At 53.1% G+C, this 19384-nt stretch overlaps 1 protein-coding gene across 1 annotated transcript; it reads left to right on the forward strand.

Annotated features, from left to right (window-relative positions):
- Positions 1-11079: 11079 nt before the first annotated feature.
- On the forward strand, positions 11080-18497 carry LOC308179169 (protein DGCR6). The gene is made up of 5 exons (XM_080558937.1): positions 11080-11244; positions 11328-11488; positions 11824-11924; positions 15447-15587; positions 17499-18497. The coding sequence occupies exons 1-5, from the start codon at positions 11123-11125 to the stop codon at positions 17580-17582; spliced, it is 609 nt and encodes a 202-aa protein (XP_080415063.1). The 5' UTR covers positions 11080-11122; the 3' UTR covers positions 17583-18497.
- The last annotated feature ends 887 nt before the right edge of the window (positions 18498-19384 follow it).

The following is a 19384-nucleotide window of genomic DNA, read 5'->3' on the forward strand; positions in this document are numbered from 1 at the left end:
CCGCCCCAGAGCCACTCAGACAGGGATTGCAAAGGATCCCCCAGTGCCAGGTGCCTCTGCAGCGGGAGGGGGGGGCAGCTCTTCGCTGCAGCTGCTGTTGCAGGCTCACCCTTTGCTGTGGGTGTGGGCTTATGTCCCACAGGAGAGACCAGCTTTGGGGGCAGAATCATTGGCACCCTGCAGGCACCATCCACCTTGCAGTCAGACTTTCTCCAGCATAGGCAGGGTTGGACCCTGGGGCTCGGGAGAGCTCTGGGCACTGCACACTGCCTGCGCTCTGCGTTGCTGTCTGGCTCCTTCAGGGCAGCAGCTCCTCACTGGCCGGCAGCTTCCAGCCCGTGAGGCTCTTCCAGCCTCAACAGGAGCCTCCCCTGCCCATCAGGCTGCAGCCTCGCTCTTCTGCCTGGCTCTCCCTGGTGTCATGAGAAATAAAAGCAGATCTCTGCGCTCCTGCAGGAGGCAAGAATGCTGGTGCCTGCAGATCAGCTCTCCTGAGCTCTGCCACAGCGGGGGGCGATGACCAGCAGACCAAAGGCCAAGCACGGGGCAGCCTCAGGCAGAAAGGAGGCAGCCATCGGAGGCCAGGGCAGAGTGAGGCTGCCTGGAGCCAAGGTGCCACTTGCCCAGCAGGTTCTTCTGGAGTCCCACCCGAACCTCTCAAGCTGCAGTCGGTGGCTGCTGTCCCCCATCACACCATCTGGCACCAAAAAGAAGACTTTGACTCCATCATCTTAGTCGGTGGCTGCTCTCAGTTCCCCTCCACTGACAGCCCAGCCCAGCCTTCTCCACCTGTCCTGTTAGGTGTCCCAGATCCACGACCAGGCTGGTGGTCCTCCTCTGGGCCTCTCCAGCTCCTTCGCATCCCACTTGAACTGGGAGATCCACACTGAGGTGCAGCTTTGTGGGGAGGACACAGCAGCTTCGTTGGCTGCCCGTGCCTTTCCCGACGTGCCGCGCCGCTTCGCCGCCCTCAGGAGCCAAGAACAAGCTGTTCAACCCGGCGTCTGCTGCAGCCCCCAGGTTCTTTGTAGCAGGGTCCCTCCAGCTCAGATGGGTCAGGCTCACCTCAAGGAAAGCTCCTGTGCCCCAGGCCATGGAGGTCATCACCAGTGCGATGGATGTGGCATTGTCATAGCTCAGCATCACGAAGGGCTGATTTTTCTGCATAACGTGACTCTGAATCCCTTTTCCAAGCACCCTGCTGGGGCCTGCAGACTCTCTTCCCACTACTGCTCTTTGGTTATCTCTAACAGACAGCACCATGTGATATACAATGCTGTGTGGAGTTCGTTTTATGGTTTTCAGACTCTGTTGATTTGTGGACCCCTAAACAATTTCCCCTGCAGCTGTGAACCCCACTAAAAAGTTCATACTTAGCATAAATAAACTTGTTTGTTTAACCTCTTTCCACCACTCTCTTAGACATACATAAGACTTCGACCTCAAGGAAAGAAACAGCTGAATTCCGTCACAAGAGGAAGTTGTAGCATGGAATAATAACATGGAATAATGGACTAAAAAAGGAACTAAGTCTTCTGCTCTCCCGAGACCAAGCATCTCCTGCAGCCACCTTCCCTGATAGACCAGCCAGAGGCTTTGGGTGGCAGCGTGACAGCTGGAGCAAACACCGATGAAGAGACACTGTGGATACGGCCAGAAGGAGCTCCTGGGGTGGTGCAGAAACTGCCCAGCAGCCACGAGCCACCCCCTGCAGCAGAAGGGATGAGTGTGGCGCTGAGCCTGCTGCCCAGGGTGGCGGGCCACTCCTGTACTGCATGGCATGCAGGAGTCCGGTGCCTCGTGGCTGTGCTAGAGCAGAGGCAGGGACAGCAAAACCCACCAGCAGCATCAGGCTATGTGGTCCAAGCACGTGGCGACCCCCGGTTCTCCTCTCCTCCGCCAACACTGTGAAATTGGTATTCTTCCCATTTCTTCCCAATTTCCAAAACTGAAAGAGGAGTTGTTGGGTTGGAAAACAGTGCATTTGTTTTGGCTTGGCCAGAGAGCAGCAATAAAAGCAAACCCATTGCCAGCAATTCATTTCCTATTTCAGGCCCTACCAAAAATAAACTCTTAAAAGAAATTCAAATGAGAATGAAATATGCATGAGACAGTGAGCTCCCAGGATTATATAGAAAGCTCTCTCCAAACACTCGCTGGGAGGGGAGCAGTGGTGCCAGTGGTGTTTGATGCCGAGGAGGGGTTGCGAGGGGCCCAGGACACCCCACTGGCTCAGCCAGCAGCAGTGGAGGCTCCCAGCCGTGGCCTCCCACCCACCCAAACCTTCCAAACCAGGACCAGCCGCGGAGGGGCCGCACCGTGCCGACGCCATCTCTGTGCCCTGAGCAAGCCTGCCCAGAGCTCCTGCAGGGCTGGGAGAAGAGGCAGAGGATGGAGCTCTAGGGATGTTCAGGCTGGGGCCAGAGAAGGGACCCCTGTCCACACCGGTGGCCTCTTCACGCAGGACACGTGCATGGTGCTCTTGGAGGGGGGAGAGGAGGTGTCCCAGGGTCCCCATCAGCCCCCATCAGGGTGCAGCTCAGGGACCCTGTGCCACCAGCCCTGGAGCTGCACAAAGTCCTGAGCCCCTACAGCCTTCTGTCAGAGATGGCAGAACCTTTCCCCAGTTGTTTGCATCCAGCTCTGCCCTTCCTCCATGCACCAGATGCTTTCTGGTTCCTCTTTCCGTGCTCCTCAGCCCTGCACAGCCAGAGGTTTCCCACAGCAGCAAGGTAGGAACACCAAAGCCAAACCCAAGTGCCTGTGAAATGCCTTTCTGCAGCGCCCAGCAGGGAAAAGGGGAGCTGGGAGAAGGTGCAGCTCAAAATCCTGAAACCTGACCCAAACCGGGGAGGTCCAGCTGGCCCAGAAGCACCCGCTGTCCCCTTCCTGCCTACCCAGCTGGTCCCCGCCAGCCCTCAGCCCTGCTCTGCTGTCCCAGCACCGGGGGTGGAAGCTCTGCAATTCAGGGATGTGCGTGTGGCTCTTCAGGGTCTGCAGCAACCTGCCAGCCCACCCGCCTAACCCGCTCTCTGAAAACCTTGCTCACCCAGTGGAGCAGGGTGAGCGTTTCCTTGTGGTCCAGGGCACCAATTAGTCCCTGGTCGTAACAAAATGCAAATAGAAAACAGACAAATTGCAGCAACTCCAGTGTTTCTGGGCTGATCCAAGAGCCTGAAGCTTTATTACAGCTCTGGAAGCTCTGTTCAGCATAATTTAGGAAAATCCCTATTTTGTCTCATGGAAAGTGCGAGTGCATTCACATCCAAGCACTTTGAGCAGGAGAGGAAGAAGTCGACGGAAGACAGGCAGAGGCATCTGCACCACCGCTACCTGATTTATCCCCGTGTCTGCGCTGGCCTGGCTGCAGCACTGCACATTGCGGAGCACCCGTGCTTGTTTAGTCTGTATGGGAGCACAAATCACGGCACTATGTCATCACTCTGCCAGGGTCTGGATTTCATTAGGAGCCACATGATCGGCCCAGGCTGCTGCTCAGGGATGGCCGTGCTCCCCCTGCACTGCACAGGATGCAGGGGCGACGGCTGGGGCATGGCACGCAGCAGGCTCCCTGCCTTCAGGGGAGGGCCAGCAGTGGTGGGACAGGACCGCAGCAGCGGGGAGAGCACAGAGAGCAGCCCGGCAGCCTCCACAACGCGGGGTTGTCTCCCTGGGACATCTGGAGACCCTGACAATATCCTCAGGGCAAGGGAGCGTGGCCTGAGGCTGTCCCCTGCTTGCGTGGTGGCTGCTGGGGCACAGCAAGACTGAGCCCACACGGCAGCCCCGTGTCTGGGCAGCCCCCAGCGCGGCAGAGAGCACCCACGAGCCAGGGTCACCACCTCTTCCTCAGAGAGCAGGCAGCTGAAATAGAGGAGCACAGCTGGCAAACGGGCAGCCCTGGGCCTGAGGATGGAAGGGGCTGCTGCACGCCTTGCAGCCTTCGTAGCCCTTGCAGCCCACTGCATCCTTTGCATCCTTTGTGCCACCCACAGCCCTTGCACCCCCTGCAGCCCAGCGCGTCCTTTGCCTCCTTTGCATCCTGCTACATCCTTTGCCTCCTTTGTGTCACTTGCAGCCCATTGCATCCTTTGCACCCCTTGCAGCCCATGGCCCCTGCACAACTCCCAGTCAGGCCTGCGTGCTTCTCCCTCTCACCCACCTCCTTCCCAGGTACCATGCAGTGACCCAGGAGCACCCAAGGCAGCAAGGAGCCCAGAGCCTCACTTGCAGACTACACGGGGGGCGCCTCTTGTTCCTTGCTCAGAGCATGCCCAGGCTCCCCTGCGCAGTAGGATCGTAAGAACGAGTCACTCGGTGTCACCCAGACCTCCTGAGGGGGGTCAGGAACACCCCCTCGGGCTTCTGAGTCACAACCAACATGAGCTTGTCCTCGGCAGGAGGGAGCAGGAGGGCAAGGAGGACAGGACGCGGGCGTGCAGCAGCTCCTCCAGCTCCTGACAGGCGCGCAGCTGGGGAAGCACGCATATGTTTCCTGACACTCGGCTCCTTCCGCCAGGTCAGACCCAGCTTCCCAGCCTGGCCAGGAGGCAGCCGCGCTCCGGGCTCTCCACCAGCTGCGGTTCTGCCTCCAGCCCCAGCCAGGGCAGGGCTGCAGCCCCCAGCTGCGTCAGCGGGGCTGGGACAGCAGCCTGGACGGTTCTTGTGGCACGAGCCTTTCGGCTCCAGGGGAGAAAGCTCTGGCATGAAGACCCCATGCTCCCCCCCGCAAGTAACACTCAGACCAGGCAGGTAGGATCCCCTAAATCCAGATCTTATTTTAGCTACAGCTCAGGCTGAAATTCCTGCTCGGATGTTCAGCTCCTGAGGCCATAGCAGGGGAACACATTTACTCCACAGCACTTGTTAAGTTTGGATAAATCCAGAGAGCCTGAGGAGGTGGCTGTGAGGCTCCCGCGGTCCCCCCTCACCCAGGGGATGAGTGTCAATGAGGCTGAGGCCAGCCAAAAGGTTACAGTGGCAGCAAGAGGAAGGCAGGGAGCAGGGGATGGGTGGCGAAGCCACCACCAAGAGTGACCACACGCCCAGCACGCCAGCCAGCAGAGCAGGCGGGCAGCGAGCACAGGATGAGAGCAGAGGGGTGGAGGGACAGAGGGAAAAGAGGGTGGGGGTTGTGGAGGGACGGAGTCAGCCCCTTCCCCTTGGTGCAGGGGGCTGGTGCTGCTGGCTGAGTTAGAGCTGGAGGGGAGTCACTCTGGGAAACCATGCACACCAAAACCTCGGTGAAAAAGTTGAACCGTTGTTTTTGAAGAACGCCCCTCGTTTCCCACTTCCCATCTGGCACAGCCACATTCTGCATCTCTGGGTCCAATTAGCCCCACAACAGTCTCTCCTGCTGCACACCCAGGTGCTGCAGTGTGCCCGCACGTGAGCTGAGCCGTGCAGAGCTCACCAGCCAGGAGGGAGGGCAGGATCCGGCCTGAGGATAGGGAACACCTCATGGCCCAGCCCCACGGGCCGCTGACTGCTCCAGGGGCACTGCGGCTGTGTCTCTGTCTCAGGGCCGTGGATCTCAGCTGGGCACCAACCAAGCTCATGATGGCCAACATGTCCCTGGGCAGAGCTGGTGCCGAATCCCCAGTCTCTGTCACGGCTAGCCAAACCCGTAGCTGTGCCTCGGAGAGGGGGGCTGTGGGCAGGTTGCTCTCTGAAACCCAGTCTGAAGCCCAGCCCTTCTGTGCCCAGACGATCTGCATCACTTCCCCTCAACCTCTACCAAGAAGTCTTTGGGCTTCTTGTTTACAGCAATAAAGCAACATCTTGTGCAAATGCCGCAGTGCATTTGCCTCTTTTGGCACAGCTGGCTGCCCGCTGAAACCCTGCAGCAGTTCTCAGCTCCAGCACGGTGACTCAGAGCCACAGTGATGTGGCTACTGCCCTGCGGGGACACCGGGCTCTGGCAGCCATCCCCTGTGGATGGCTTTGTGCTCAGGTTTCTCCGGAGGATTGCTCCTAATTGCAATGTTCTCCAGTTGCAAAAATGAGCCATTGCACTTCATGCGCGTACACGTTCCGCTCCCTCTGCCTTGCCTGTTCGAATTGGGATCTCAGCATTCCCCCATAGGCAAACCTGCCCTTCAGGGAAAGGTAACGACCAGACTCCCTGCCCTAAACATGCAGGGAGCACTGGACACCTGTGCAAATCAAGCCTGGGGACCTCGCTGCCTTGGGAGATGTGTCCTTGGGTGAGTGACCTGCTGGGAGCAATGTGCTCCGGCAGTGCTGCACCCCGTGGGAGCAACCCCGGGCCAGTGGCAAGACAAGCAGCTCTGGCAGCACAGAGTCCCTTGAGCCCTCCAGATGTCCCTGCAAGCCCCATGACCCAGTGCAAGGCTTCATCCTGCCCTGCAGGATGCATAGCCTTACACACATAGGCCAGAGCAGGAGGATGTGGTGGATCCACTTGAAGGTCGCAGGCCCCAGCCCTTCTTGCCCAGGTGAGATCTGTAGTGGGAGTGGCGGGGCAGGGAGGGCTGGAGGAGCTGCCACACTCCGTTTGCCCCTCTGCCGCTCAGCCCAAGCAGATTAAGCCTTTTCCTGGACATCACAAGCCACCCGCACAGCCGTTTCTGCTCTGAAGCCCCTGAGTCCAGCCATCACAATCTCTTCCAGGTGCTGGGAAGATCCCATGCTTCCTCATCCCATGCTGCACCCCCTGAGCCCCCTGGGTCTTACCCCAGGCAGGATGGTCCATGAGCTGCTCGGGGAACCGCTGCTGATGCCACCCACCACCTGACTGGGTACTCCCACCCCAACGTAAGCCCACACCTCAGCTCAGGGCATGCTCCTTCCCCGGGTGCAGTGCCCTCATCCCCATGTCCCACGGTCTCATGCAGCTCCTCAGCAGGGCCCTGGCCCCCAGCTCCAGCCCCAGCGCCATCCCCATCCCCATCCCCCTGGCTGGCTTGCTCCAGTGCCTGCCCCGCATTGCTCCGGGTGCCTCCCAGCCCAGCACAAAGGCAGCGTTGGCCCCACGCACCCTGAGCCCACTGCCTCGTGGCGTGCACACCGGCTCAAATATCCGCGCCGGTTCCCACAAGCAGCCCAGCCTTTTCCAAGACAGCCTGAGAGCTGGGAGGAGACAGCGCCCCGAGCCTGCCAGACTAATGAGAAGCGCATGGGACCCACATCTGTTAGCAATTGAGCAGGGAGCAGTGTTGGGAACGGAGGAAGCACATATTTCCTGCAGCACAAAGGAAGGGAGAGGAATGTCCACAGCAGAGCAGAGCAGCGTGGGGGCCCCAGGGTGCAGGGCCCTCCCACACACGGTGACTCCAGCCCCCTCCCTCCACTAGCTCAGCCAAGGCTCCTTCGATAGCGGTTGGGGCATAAAGGCATAAGAGGCATTAGATCTGCAGAGGGTCACACCACTGACGGGCTTAGGCTCGCCCTAGAAACAGTGTTGGAAAGAGAGCAGAAAAGATGGAGCTGGTGAAGCAGCCTGGGACGGGTGATGGGCTGGAGAGTTGAAGACAGGGGCAGCTCCGTGCCGTGACAAGTGAGACATGCCTTAGTCAGGGACAAGGCAGGCTGCATTCAGGGCTGTCCCCAGCAGCACCGGGCCCACACGGGCTGGGGCAGCCAGCACGCCCAGTCTGGTGCTGGTACTGGGTGGAGTCCTGGCCCCACCGCTGGGCAGCCGAGGCTGCTGAAGGGTTTGCCGGCTGCATGGCCAGGGGACGGATGCCCTGCCACAGCTACAGCAAAACAGGACCCTGGCACAGCAAAATGCTGCCTGGTTGGGATGCAGGTGGGGGAAGGGCAAAGATCAAGACATCCAAAGTTGCTCAATTCCAGCTGCATCTCGTCCCATGAGGAAGCTGATTCAACAGTTCAAGACGGTTCAAGTCCCGGCCAGCTGGTGCACAGCAGGAGCCCTGCTCTGCATGGCTGTTTGTGACAACCTTGATGGCATGGGGACACCAGAGCACAGGCCACATCATGGCCACAGCCATCCCCAGAGCTGTGCTGATGTGAGGCTCCAGGCTGTGCTCAGCTGCCCACAGGAGTCAGAGCAGACCTTCTGCCAGGATCCTGCCCTCTGCCCCGGTGTGCTGGTGCACATCAGGGATGTCCCCAGCACGTGGCAGCAGTTTCACCCAGCGCCCCAGCTGCAGTCAGCACCGGGGGACTCAGCAGCTTGCTCCTGACAGTGGTCACTACAACGACCGATGTCATGCAGCTCGGGGCATGGTGCCCAGGCGGCCGCTCGAGCAGAGCTGTTGCAAGAGGAGTGCAGCAGCGAGCGATGCCAGCAGCACAGCCACAGCACACAGGGAGCAGGAGGCTACAAGGACCCAGCACGGGGATGGGAGCGAATCACAGCAGGGCCCCAGCCCCCAGTACAGCTCGCTCAAAGTGCCCAAACTCACACATCAAGCAAAAGCTGTCATTAAATACTTGTGGCAGAGAATGGTAAGGTTTTGGGGGCTGCGCTAATAGACTAACAGTGCTTTTATGCTGGTATTCCATGCTGCCCCAGCCGGAGCCAAGCACCACGGCTAATACCTTTTAATTAAAAGCCCGTGTTTTCCATTCCCTGGAACCTCAGCAGGCTGTAACCAGCCGGGCTCTGCGCCACGGCTCTGCCTCTGGCAGCTGCAGCTCAGCAAAAACGGTTTGGCAGCTTCTGAGAACGGGGTTAGGAAAATGTAGGTTGATTTGCTTGTTAAAAATACACTGCAGCCTTTTCCCAGAGACACTGCTGCTCCACTGCAGCCAAGCCAGGGAAGAGCAGGACAGACGGACACAGCAGAGTTAACTGTACAAGGCATTGGTCTAAGCAGCCCAGAGGCAGAGGGATCTGTAATCAGCCCACCAAAAGCCTCTCCAGGACCTGGGATTTAGGGATCACCATCCTTGGGTAGAAATATGAGGCAACCAACCAAAAAAAAAAAAGGACAATTTATATTCAGGGACATTCTAGGGATGCCCTATTTCTCTGGAGAGGCTAGGTATTCTTCTCTAAAGTGGACATTTCTACTCCCCTCGAATATACAATGCAGTTCTTGTAAGCTTTGAAGCAATATTAAATATTATACTTCTTAAGCTTTTTAATGCATTTCAGTGTATCCTTCATTTTGCTAACTCAAGTCAGGAATCTCTTCATGTGTACCACTGAAATTAATTTGAAACTCAGCCTTGCAAGAAACCTATTAAATATTGATCTCATTACCTGCACAAAAGTGCTCACAAGAAGAAAATATTTTCACTCCAACAGTGCATTTGAAGTTGAAATGAACTTAATAAATTCCATGTGTTTTAAGAAATTAAAAGAGCGAGGATCTGAAGACATTTCCCATATCCTCACGGCACAGCCATAGCAGTCTGATCTCTCCCTCCTCAACGCTCCCCCAGTCAGTTCTCAAACAGCTTCATCACCATTTCTTGCTCCAGCATTATAACAATTATAACAATTTCCTTAACAAAAATACATCCTGCATTTTTTAGAGAAGGAGGTGGCCAGAGCACACCAGCACCTTTGTTGTGCTGGGGGAACACCGAAGTGACAGCGGCTCTCGTTCAGAGGGGAGGAAGGGTTCTGCCCCCCGAAGAGCAGCCGCGATTTCTGGGCACTGGCAGATGCTTGGCACCTTTCGGTCACAGCAGTGTACCAGCAGGCCTCAGAATGGCCACACAGTTATTGCTGCCAAACTCACATACCTAACAGCAGTTCTGAAGATTTTTTGACAGATGAAGTGATTGAAAACATTTCTAACAGCCTACAGGATGGAGCACTGGGATACTTTGAATGCGCTCTCCGGTACTGTGCAGCATATGAGACAAACCAGGAGCTCACAGAAAATGTGTTCTCATTTTTGAGAATGACTGTTGGTATCCTGAACCACTTTAAAATACACCTCCAGATTCTAATGCTTTGGTTTTTTTTTTTGTTTTTTGTTTTTTTTTTGTTGTTGTTGTTCTGTTTTGTTTTGTTTTGTTGACCCTGTTAGCTCTTTACATTTTGAAACACTCCCAGAACAGCACCATAGCTGTCCCCAAAATAACCGAGCAGGTAAGGGCTCATTCCCACAGCAAGGGTGTATCAACAAGCAGGTCTCAGAAAAACTTTACTGTTTCTGGGGTTTGAAAACTCTGTGGTAACCAACGAGAAGGAAGTACTTGTCTGTAAGTCCACAGCTATTTTCTTAATGACAGCAAGCTGAGTATGAGCCAGCAGTGTGCCCTGGCAGCCAGGAGGGCCAACCGTACCCTGGGGTGCATCAAGCACGGCATCGCTAGTTGGTGTAGGGAAGTGGTTGTCCTGCTCTGGTAGGTGCTGTGCAGCCTCACCTCAAGTACTGTGTGGAGTTCTGGGCACCACAGTACAAAAGGGATGTGAAACTGTTGGAGAGTGTCCAGAGGCTACAAAGATGGTGAAGGGCCTAGAGCGGAAGACGTACGAGGAGCGGCTGAGGTCACTTGGCCTGTTCAGCCTGGAGAAGAGGAGGCTGAGGGGAGACCTCACCGTGGCCTACAGCTTCCTCAGGAAGGGGGAGTGGAGGGGCAGGCACCGATCTATTCTCTGTAGTGACCAGCGATAGGACCCACGGGAATGGTGTCAAGCTGCAGCAGGGGAGGTTTAGGCTACACATCAGGAGGGGGTTCTTCACTGAGAGGGTGGTCGCCCACTGGAACAGGCTCCCCAGGGAAGGAGTCACTGCACCAAGCCTGCCAGAGTTTAAGAAGCGTTCGGACTGTGCACTTAGTCACACGGTCTGAATTTTGGGGTAGACCTGGGTGGTGCCAGGAGTTGGACCCGACGATCCTTACGGTTCCCTTCCCACTCGGGATGCTCTGTGATCCTGTGGTTCACTGAAGCAGCTCCGCCACTCGGCTGCACCCCTGCCCCACCGCCCCGCCCCGCCCCGCTCCAGCCGCGGGCGCAGCCGGACCCCGGGCACCGCGCGCGTCCGTGCCGCTGCGGTGCGGGGCTGGGGGCCGCCCGCCGCCGGCAGCGCGGGGCCCACCGCCGGCCCCCGCCGGCCCCCGCCGGCCCCCGCGGCCCGGGAGGGCCCCGCCAGGCCCCGCCCGCGTCCCCGCTTGCGCCTGCGCCGGGGGCGGGGGCTGGGGCCGGGGCGGAGCGGGGCCGAGCGGGGCCATGGAGCGGTTCGGCGGCGGCGGCGGCGGCTATGAGGCGGCGGCGGCGGAGCTGTCCCGGCAGCAGGAGCGGCACTACCGGCTGCTCTCGGAGCTGCAGGCGCTCGTGAAGGCGCTGCCCAGGTGCGCGGGGCGGCGGGACGGGGCGGCACCGGCACCGGCTCCGGCACCGGCTCCGGCTCCGGCACCGACCCGCACCCCGACAGCTCCTGCCAGCAGCGGCTCTCCTACACGACGCTGAGCGACCTGGCGCTGGCCCTGCTGGACGGGACCGTGTTCGAGATCGTGCAGGGGCTGCTGGAGATCCAGCACCTCACCGAGAAGAACCTCTACAGCCAGCGCCTCAAGCTGCACAGCGAGCACCGCGGTCAGCGGGGCGCCGGGCCGGCGGGGGAAGGGGGGGGCGCTGCGGGGGGTGATGGGGACACTGGGCGGCGGGAGGGCGGTGGGGACACCGCGGGGGACAGCCCCGTGGCACTCGGGGGTAGGTGGTGAAGGCACTGGGGGAACTGGGTGCACTGGGGGGGTCACCGAGGAGAGGGGCCTGGGGCACCAGGGGGCTGCACGGGGAGGCTGGGAAGCCAGGCCCGGGGCTTCAGGGTGGGGCGCCGGCACACTGTGGGGACGCTGCGGGGACAGGGCAGGAGGGAGGGAAGGAGGGGGCGCGGTGGCCGCGGGGCCCTGACCCTGTCCCCGAAGCAGGGCTGAAGCAGGAGCTCTTCCACCGGCACAAGGAGGCCCAGCAGTGCTGCAGGCCGCACAACCTGCCGATCCTCCGCGCCGCCCAGCAGCGGGAGATGGAGGTAAGGGGTGAGCGAGTGGGCACAGTTTCCCTCGGTACCCTTCACGTAGGCACAAAGGTTGTCTCCTTCCCTGGGGCTTAACGGCTGTTTTGCTGCAAGGCTGTTCCCAGCTGTCCCACCCAAGGAGCTGGTGCTGTTGCAGGGGCGTCACAGCCCTTGGCACCTCCAAAGGGTTTATCTAGTCCTTCGTGAAGCCTTGGAAGCTGCCAGCCAGCTTGTCTGGCCATGCGTGCAGTACCCTGGGCTCTCCATTCCAGCTGGATGGCCCTCTTTCTGGCTCTGCCCTTTGACCCCTCAGTCCCTTCTGACAGAGAGGTGATTGCCCCAGGCCATTGCCATCTAGTGTAGTTAGAGCCCAGACCTGATCTGACAATCATGGAAGTTGAGGAACCTGCTCTAAAAGAGCAAGGCCTTCTCCACAATATGCTAATGAGTCTGTTTGTTATATTACAAGCTGAAGCCTGCATATGGATAGACAGCAAGTTGATGCAAAGTATAAACGTGCGTAAAATCTACCATCATGTGTTAGAAGGTGAGAAAGCAAAGAACACTCAAAACTCATGTTTTACTTAGTTACACTGAAAGAAATAACCTAAGATACCTAAAAACAAAAATTGATTCTTAGTGTTTCTCAAGGCATTTCTAGAAAGGATCTTCAGCATGAGCGGTAAATTCAGTCCGAAGGCTCTGAAGATCATTTTACCTATACGTTATAAACCTGTCTCTATCTTATCACTAATGTAAGGGAAATTACAAGTAGCTAGTTTTCTTAATTCATGTAATTCAAATGTATGCATGAGATTACTGCACGTAAGGCAAATGCATAACTGTTTAAATGTAGGCGTTTTTCTGACCTTTGTACATAACAACCGTGGTGTTAGAGCTCACTGTTGGATCTTTTGTTTTCACTTCCTTCATTTCTTACTGAGATGACTAAAGCCAGTGTGGACCTATATTAGACATTCTGTGTCTGAATAACTTGTATTTGCAGCATAGCAGTAAATAATGATCTATATTGCTGATTCTAAAGCATTTTTAATATTGTATTTGCTCAGTAGACTTGATTCACAGTAGATGACAATCATATCCATATTATGTGTTTTGTTTTTCCTTGTATTATATCATGCACAACTTCTTCTTACATCTTTTTACCTTCCCCATGCCTTTTTGTGTTATTTATCCGTCCGTCAGGAGGAAGTTACTGAAGTTACTTCTTCCCTTTTATATGTTCTGTTATTCTCTGACAGAATAACTGCTCTGTTATTCTAAACTCTGTAGAGCGTTTTGGGAATAGATCAGTAATCTTAGTAACAATTGCTACATTTCTAATCAGACCTGCTCTCTCTGGTTAAAGGTTTTGAAGACCAGTTCCTGTGTAATAGCTTGGGATCAGTCTCACAGGAGGGATAATACAAGTTGTAGTTTCTAGATGTTCAGCTTCCTAATGGAATCTGTAGCACTTAAAACCTTGGCCTAGCATACCAGCCGCTTGAGCCAAAGCTTGTGTTTAAGGCTTACTTTCTCAGTCTTTTGTACTTTTCTGTATCTCGGAGTTGGATATCTACCCTAAACAGTATGCAGGTAAATAAATCTCATTTAAAGAGATTTTCAAGCCCAAGGACGGGCAAATCACTTTTTCAGCACAGGACTAAGTGAAGACAAGGGTGTGGTACCTACTCCTTTGCCCTAAGGCCATCAAGAGGAAGGAAAGTCCTTGGGGAATGTGGGAGCCAAAGGATTTGAATCTTCCACAGACAAGGATTGTGAGCCTTCCAGACTAAAGAACTTATAAACAGAGTTTTCTTAGGTTTGTGGGATAGTTAATGTTGGAAGGGACCTCAGGAGGTGTCTGGTCCAAACTCCTGCTCAAAGCAGAGTAAGCTCTGAGGCTGCTTCAGCTTGTTCACAGTTTGTCCAGTCAGGTCTTTGAAACACCCTTCATTTGGGTCAGGCCTTTTGCAGACAGCAGCTGATCCTTTCATGCCGTAGACAAATCTCAATTTTTTTTCCAGATTGTTCAGGGCTGAAGCCACTGTCATTCAGATTCTGGCTTTTCCACAGGACTCATGGAACTTGTCCTCCCTTTCAGATGGATCTGCCCAGGCCTTTTAAACCGCAGTCGTTGACACAGGAAATCCCAGACCTAGTGACTTCTTCCTCTCTGTGCACTGAGGAATATTTATTGCCCTGAATGTCTCTAGCTAAATGCTTGCCTTTGTTTACCACCTTACAAAGGAGCAGCATTGCATGGGTAAAATGTTTAAACTTGTCGTTTAGTCCTTATAGGAGAAGGAGCCTTCCTTTATGTTTAGAGCAGATTTGGTGTTTCTTGACTTTCCCTGTGTCTTGAGAAGGAAGTCTGTTGTTCAGGGCAGCCCAGTAAGATCTTATTGCCTTAGCTGTGCACATATGTGGTTTTTTGTTGGAGCTGGGCTGTCCTCAACCCCTGCGATCCTTCTGCTTTGTTCTGCCCTCTCTAGCAGTGTTCCTTTTAGCCAAGTAGGTTGACATTTTCTCCGTAAGTGACTAGCCAAGCCCACTTCTGCAGCTAGCAGAACATAGTAGCCTTTGTAGAGCATGCTCTCAACGCTTGATTTCCGGTGTGCCTCTGAAGTAGCAAATGATCACTGTGTTCCAGCTAGAGAGGCTAACTTACACCCCGCCATTACACTGTGTGTCTGTGGCAAGTGAGTTCCAGCTCTGCCATCCTGTGCTTAAGCAGTGAACCCATACCTTTACTATGCTCTGCTCTTCCGTTTATTCTTCTGAGGTAATGTGGTTTTCTGCAAAGGCGAGGTGGGAGGGTTCTGCTGATAGGGCTATTTGGAAAGTGTTCATTTTATAATATCCTTAATCTGCCAGAAATAGAGCCCCAGCATACTGTAGTTCCAAATGAAGCTTCAGCTTGCTGTTGTCAATACAAAATAAGCTGACTTTCGTATTGCAAAGCTAGGAGTTGAGGAGCTCGACTCCTTAGTGAATAAATGGGAACTGGGTCTGCTGTAAAGCTCCAGCTCTGTATGTGTTTGTGCGCAGAGAACGTGGAGGCATCTGAACTGGCTCTGTGGTGATTTTCTGTGGCTTGTATTACTCCTCCAAGTCTTCCCTCGCAGCACTGATGATGCTGCAGGATGTGTGGTTTTTTGGACTACGGACTTCTTTAGCACATGTGCTACTGCAGTACTCACCTACAGCCTGGTGCTCCTCAGGAAAAGTCATTCAGATTGTGATCTGTTGCTCATGGTCTCTTTTTTAGCCTCAAAACGCACATAAACTAGGCTAGTACCAGCTGTTTCCCTGTTCTTTCATGAGAGGTAGCTTGCTGTAAGGCATGGCAGTCACTCAAGGTAAGATCTGAGGCTGTGCTTGCTGCCCTCTACCGTCCTTGGAAGAGTCTAGGTCATCACAGTTGGAGTGCTTGAGGGTCTAATAGCTCTTTGGTTTTGGTAAAAGACTTAGAGATGAGAAAAGTACACAAGGAAGGTGAATAATCCACTCTTCTGCTGCATATCATCATCTCAGGCTGTGGAGCAACGAATTCGAGAGGAACAGCGAATGATGGATGAGAAAATCGTCTTGGAACTGGACCAAAAAGTCATAGACCAGCAGAGCACTCTGGAGAAGGCTGGGGTATCAGGCTTCTACATCACCACCAACCCACAGGTAGGTTTGTGTTTAAGCAGTGAGTGTAAGATCTGGCAGCGCTGTTGTGCTAACAACTTTTGTTTTTAAATCTTACTCTATTCATAATGAATTCTGAATTGCTGGCTCAGGAAGAATGATCAGTCCTTTGCCTCACCAGCTGATGTGTAACGTGCTCTGGGTGGACCAGGTGGTGGGTTCAAAGCAACAGAAACCCGTTAGAGAGGGCAATATCCCCAACCTTCTGCAGTGTTTTTCCCACTGGGGGTGGAAGAAACATTGTGCCAACAGCCTGCAGTCCTGTGACTCTTGAACGGGTCCATGGAATACTGAAATAAATGGATAAGTAGGTTTGTCATTTTTGTGCTTAGCTTAGCTATATAAATTGCCTTCAATAAGTCTTATTTTTTTATAAGGCATCTCATTAATTCTTGCTTGTGACTTACTGGAGACAGTTGTATCAGACTGTCATTAGAGAATTGTTCTATGTTTCTCCAGTGCTCCTAAAACTTGATAGCAGTTGCCTAGCTTTTTGTTGGTTTTTTTTTTTCTTCTGTTTTCCGACACCACAGGAATGGAAAACTAAAAGTTCCAAAATCTCATTACGATGCCACTGAAGTTTGCAGAGAATGCAGGAACAGACTATTCTTAACTGTATTTTTCATCTGATTAAATTTATTTTGATAAAAACCTACTAGAGAGAAAAGTTGGCTTACACGAAGCTAGTAAACAGCCATTTTCTAAAACTCACATGATTCTCGGTTGCGTAGCCTTGATCAAGTCCCTTTTTTTTTTTCCTATGCCGCTATTACTCATACTGAAAGCAGCTCTTTGTTTCCCCTCCTGCCCCTGCCTTTCATGTTATTTTTGTAAGTGGTAACTCTTACCAGGGTTCCTATTTGCTGTTTCTTATTTAATTGTTTGCCTTTATGATAGCTGGTAAACCGGACCTTGACTTGCATCTTTGAATGCTGCCATCATACAAGAAATTAGTGCTGAAATCTGTTGTTCTCCATACATTTGCATCAGCAGATGTGTTTTTCCCAGTCTGTTATATAAACTGCCTGTTTATGTGGTTGATATATATATATATATTTACAAAAATAGGTTTTTACTTCCATAATGTAACATCTACAAGCCTGCGTCACAGAACCAGGGTTTACTGAATTAGATACCCTGCCATGTGCAGGGGTGATACAGTCTATTTGCTAAATGGCTTGTGAGATAAATTTGAGTGAAGAACAAGCAGAGGGCAAGGGGAGTATAAGGAAGCAATAAGCTGAGGCTGGTGATTGTAGGAGATGGTGGTCTCAACTCAATGGCAGTCACAGAAAAAGGAGGTTTTGAAGAATGCAAGAGGGGATTGTATACACCAGCACAGCAGTGTGTTGCATGTATCTTAGAAGAAAGCAGTTGGAAAGCACACAAAATGTTTCCTCCTGCTTCCTTCCTTTGTCTCCTGCAAAAGGATCAGGCACTGGAGTTGCTGTTCAAGAACAGTGGAGGGGAGCTGTGCCTACCTGGAGAACCTCCCCTAGAGTGTATGGCTCTGTGTGTGCAAGGGGACTGCTGCTCTCCACTGAAGGCTGTGTGTTAGAAAAGGGAAAACCTTCAAAACCGGCTGGCCTGACAGCCCTCACTGGATTTATTGTTCAACAACTGTCAAGAAAGAACCTTTTTTAACCAATAACAATTTGTAAAGCAGTGGGATTCCTGATGCAGCTACACTTTGCAGCAGATTTAAGTTGTTAATGCCTTGTGTTTTGTAGAAACACTTAAGATTAAGCCCTTGTTTTGCATCTGCAAGCTTTTTCTTTTGTTCCCTTAGGATTACTCGTTCTTGAGTGGGTGGTACAAACCAGTCCTTTCTGCTTCCTGCATAAGGGCATGGGATCATCTTATTCTTGCAAAAATTTCTTTTTTCCTTTACAGGAGCTGACTTTACAGATGAATTTACTGGAACTGATTCGGAAGTTACAGCAGAAGGAATCTGAGTCAGAGAAGGCCTTCTCCTGAACAAGCAAATCTGCTGTTTACTTTCCAGGGTTTTCTTCTGAATTCCCTCTAAAGAACAGACTATTAATGCATTTGCTTTATATTATATCAGGAAGGGGCTACTGGTCTGCAGCTGTAGAAGAAATAGCTGTGTCCCTTAGGTAACCTTTAGAGGTGGGGGAAGCAGACCTCCAGAGCAGAGCAGAGGCTGAAGCTGGAGAGCAGAGGCTGAAGCTGGAGAGCTTCAGAGTGCCTTTCCACTCCTCGGAACAAGATGCATGTTGCAATTCCTGCGGCATTGCAAAGCGTCACGAAGACTAGAGATGACAGAGGGCGTTAGTCTGCCACATTACAGCCTGCAGTGTCAGTGAGGCAGTCTACTAAGTTGAGAGAGACTATTGTAGGCATCAAGTCAGCAAACCCAAACCACTGGATGGATGTTCTCTGTTATCTAGGGGAGTGAAGCTGAGTTTGTGAGCAGTGTCATCTCCAAATTACAATCTCCTCTTCTGAGTCAAGGAGGAATGAGTGTCTCTGATAAGGGATGGAAGAAGTGAGTAGCTGTCCTGTCAGACAGGAAGCAAAGCATGTTGGCCTTCCGGTGCAGCCTCAGTGTGCAGATAGCTGGTGGATGGGGAAAAAAAAAAGTTTATCTACGAGAAGATGCGTTCGTGTGTGTTGAGGCAGAAACGGCATCCTAAACAGGCAGACCCCTTACAGAGAGACATCTAGGCAGTTAACAGCATAGGCTTCTCCTCTGAGTTTTATTAAGGGAGGATTTTATTAAGGGAGGCCTCTGTCCACCTGCACTGGACTGTGACGTGATGTCAGTGGTGTTTCCACCCGAGTCAGATAGCAGAAAAGGCTTCAGAGCTTTTGCTTTGTTACTTCAAAACAGTTTCCAAATGAATAGAAATAAAACAATATGTACAGCCTCCTGGGGCTGCAGCTTTTTAAATGTCAGCAATCGCACAGTTTTTCCATCCTTGCTAGATAAGCATGGGTTTGGGGCTTCACTAGATTAAAGCTAGAGAGCTGGAGAGTTTCTAAGAACTTTTAGGGCTGAGCTGATTAACTCTTGGTTGCATCCCTCAGACGTGGTCCACAGAAGGAATCTGAGCACTTGCTGAGAGCTTGGCTAAAAGAGATTGCACATCACCTGACACCAGCGCATTTCTTGCACACCTGAAGCAATGCTGGGAGCTCACAGGAAATGGGATGAGCAAGGCAGAGACTGAAAGCAGTTCTTTTCTTCGTGGATGAACGGCTCTTCAAGCCAGAGCAGCTGCTGGGGAGGGATCAAGGACTTTTACCAATGTGTTGAAGGGCTTTGATTACACGAAGACCATTGTTTAAGGGTTCTCTAGCATTCCTATAGCAAAGGATTGTATTTGGGAGACTTCTCCTTTGTGTTACTGTTTGCTCTTGCCTGCATCCTTTGCTATTACTACCTCTTCACAGTAGAAGGCAGTATTAGAAGGTTCAGAATGCTGTTAATTGCTGAAGCTGGGAAATGTGTCACTAACCCCTTATTCAGGGTTCTGCAAGCCCTTAGGTTCTTATGAAAGCAGATCACTGAAGCCATAGGGGTTTTCAGCAAATTGGGACCATCCCCAACTGAAGTAAGGAAACTGCAAAGCTGTTGGGAGGCTTTGTGGGTGGTCTTTCAGTAGGGTGAGGTGGTGGTGTTGCCTGCTTATGTATGCAAATGCAACAGCATTTTGATTTTCTGCAACACTGTGAGAAGCAAAGAGGCTTTTGCAAATTCAGGGCTGAGGCACACACCCATATCCATCATGACAGGATCATGCTACTGCAGTTCA

This window comes from Anser brachyrhynchus (genome assembly GCF_964034855.1).
Source record: "Anser brachyrhynchus genome assembly, chromosome: 17".
NCBI classification, from domain to species: Eukaryota; Metazoa; Chordata; class Aves; order Anseriformes; family Anatidae; genus Anser; species Anser brachyrhynchus.

Coding starts and splice junctions, on each gene's coding strand:
- LOC308179169 (XM_080558937.1), top strand. CDS start 11,123: ATGGAGCGGTTCGGCGGCGGCGGCGGCGGCTATGAGGCGGCGGCGGCG. Junction 11,925..15,446: donor CCCAGCAGCGGGAGATGGAG/GTAAGGGGTGAG, acceptor TCATCATCTCAG/GCTGTGGAGCAACGAATTCG. Junction 15,588..17,498: donor ACATCACCACCAACCCACAG/GTAGGTTTGTGT, acceptor TTTCCTTTACAG/GAGCTGACTTTACAGATGAA.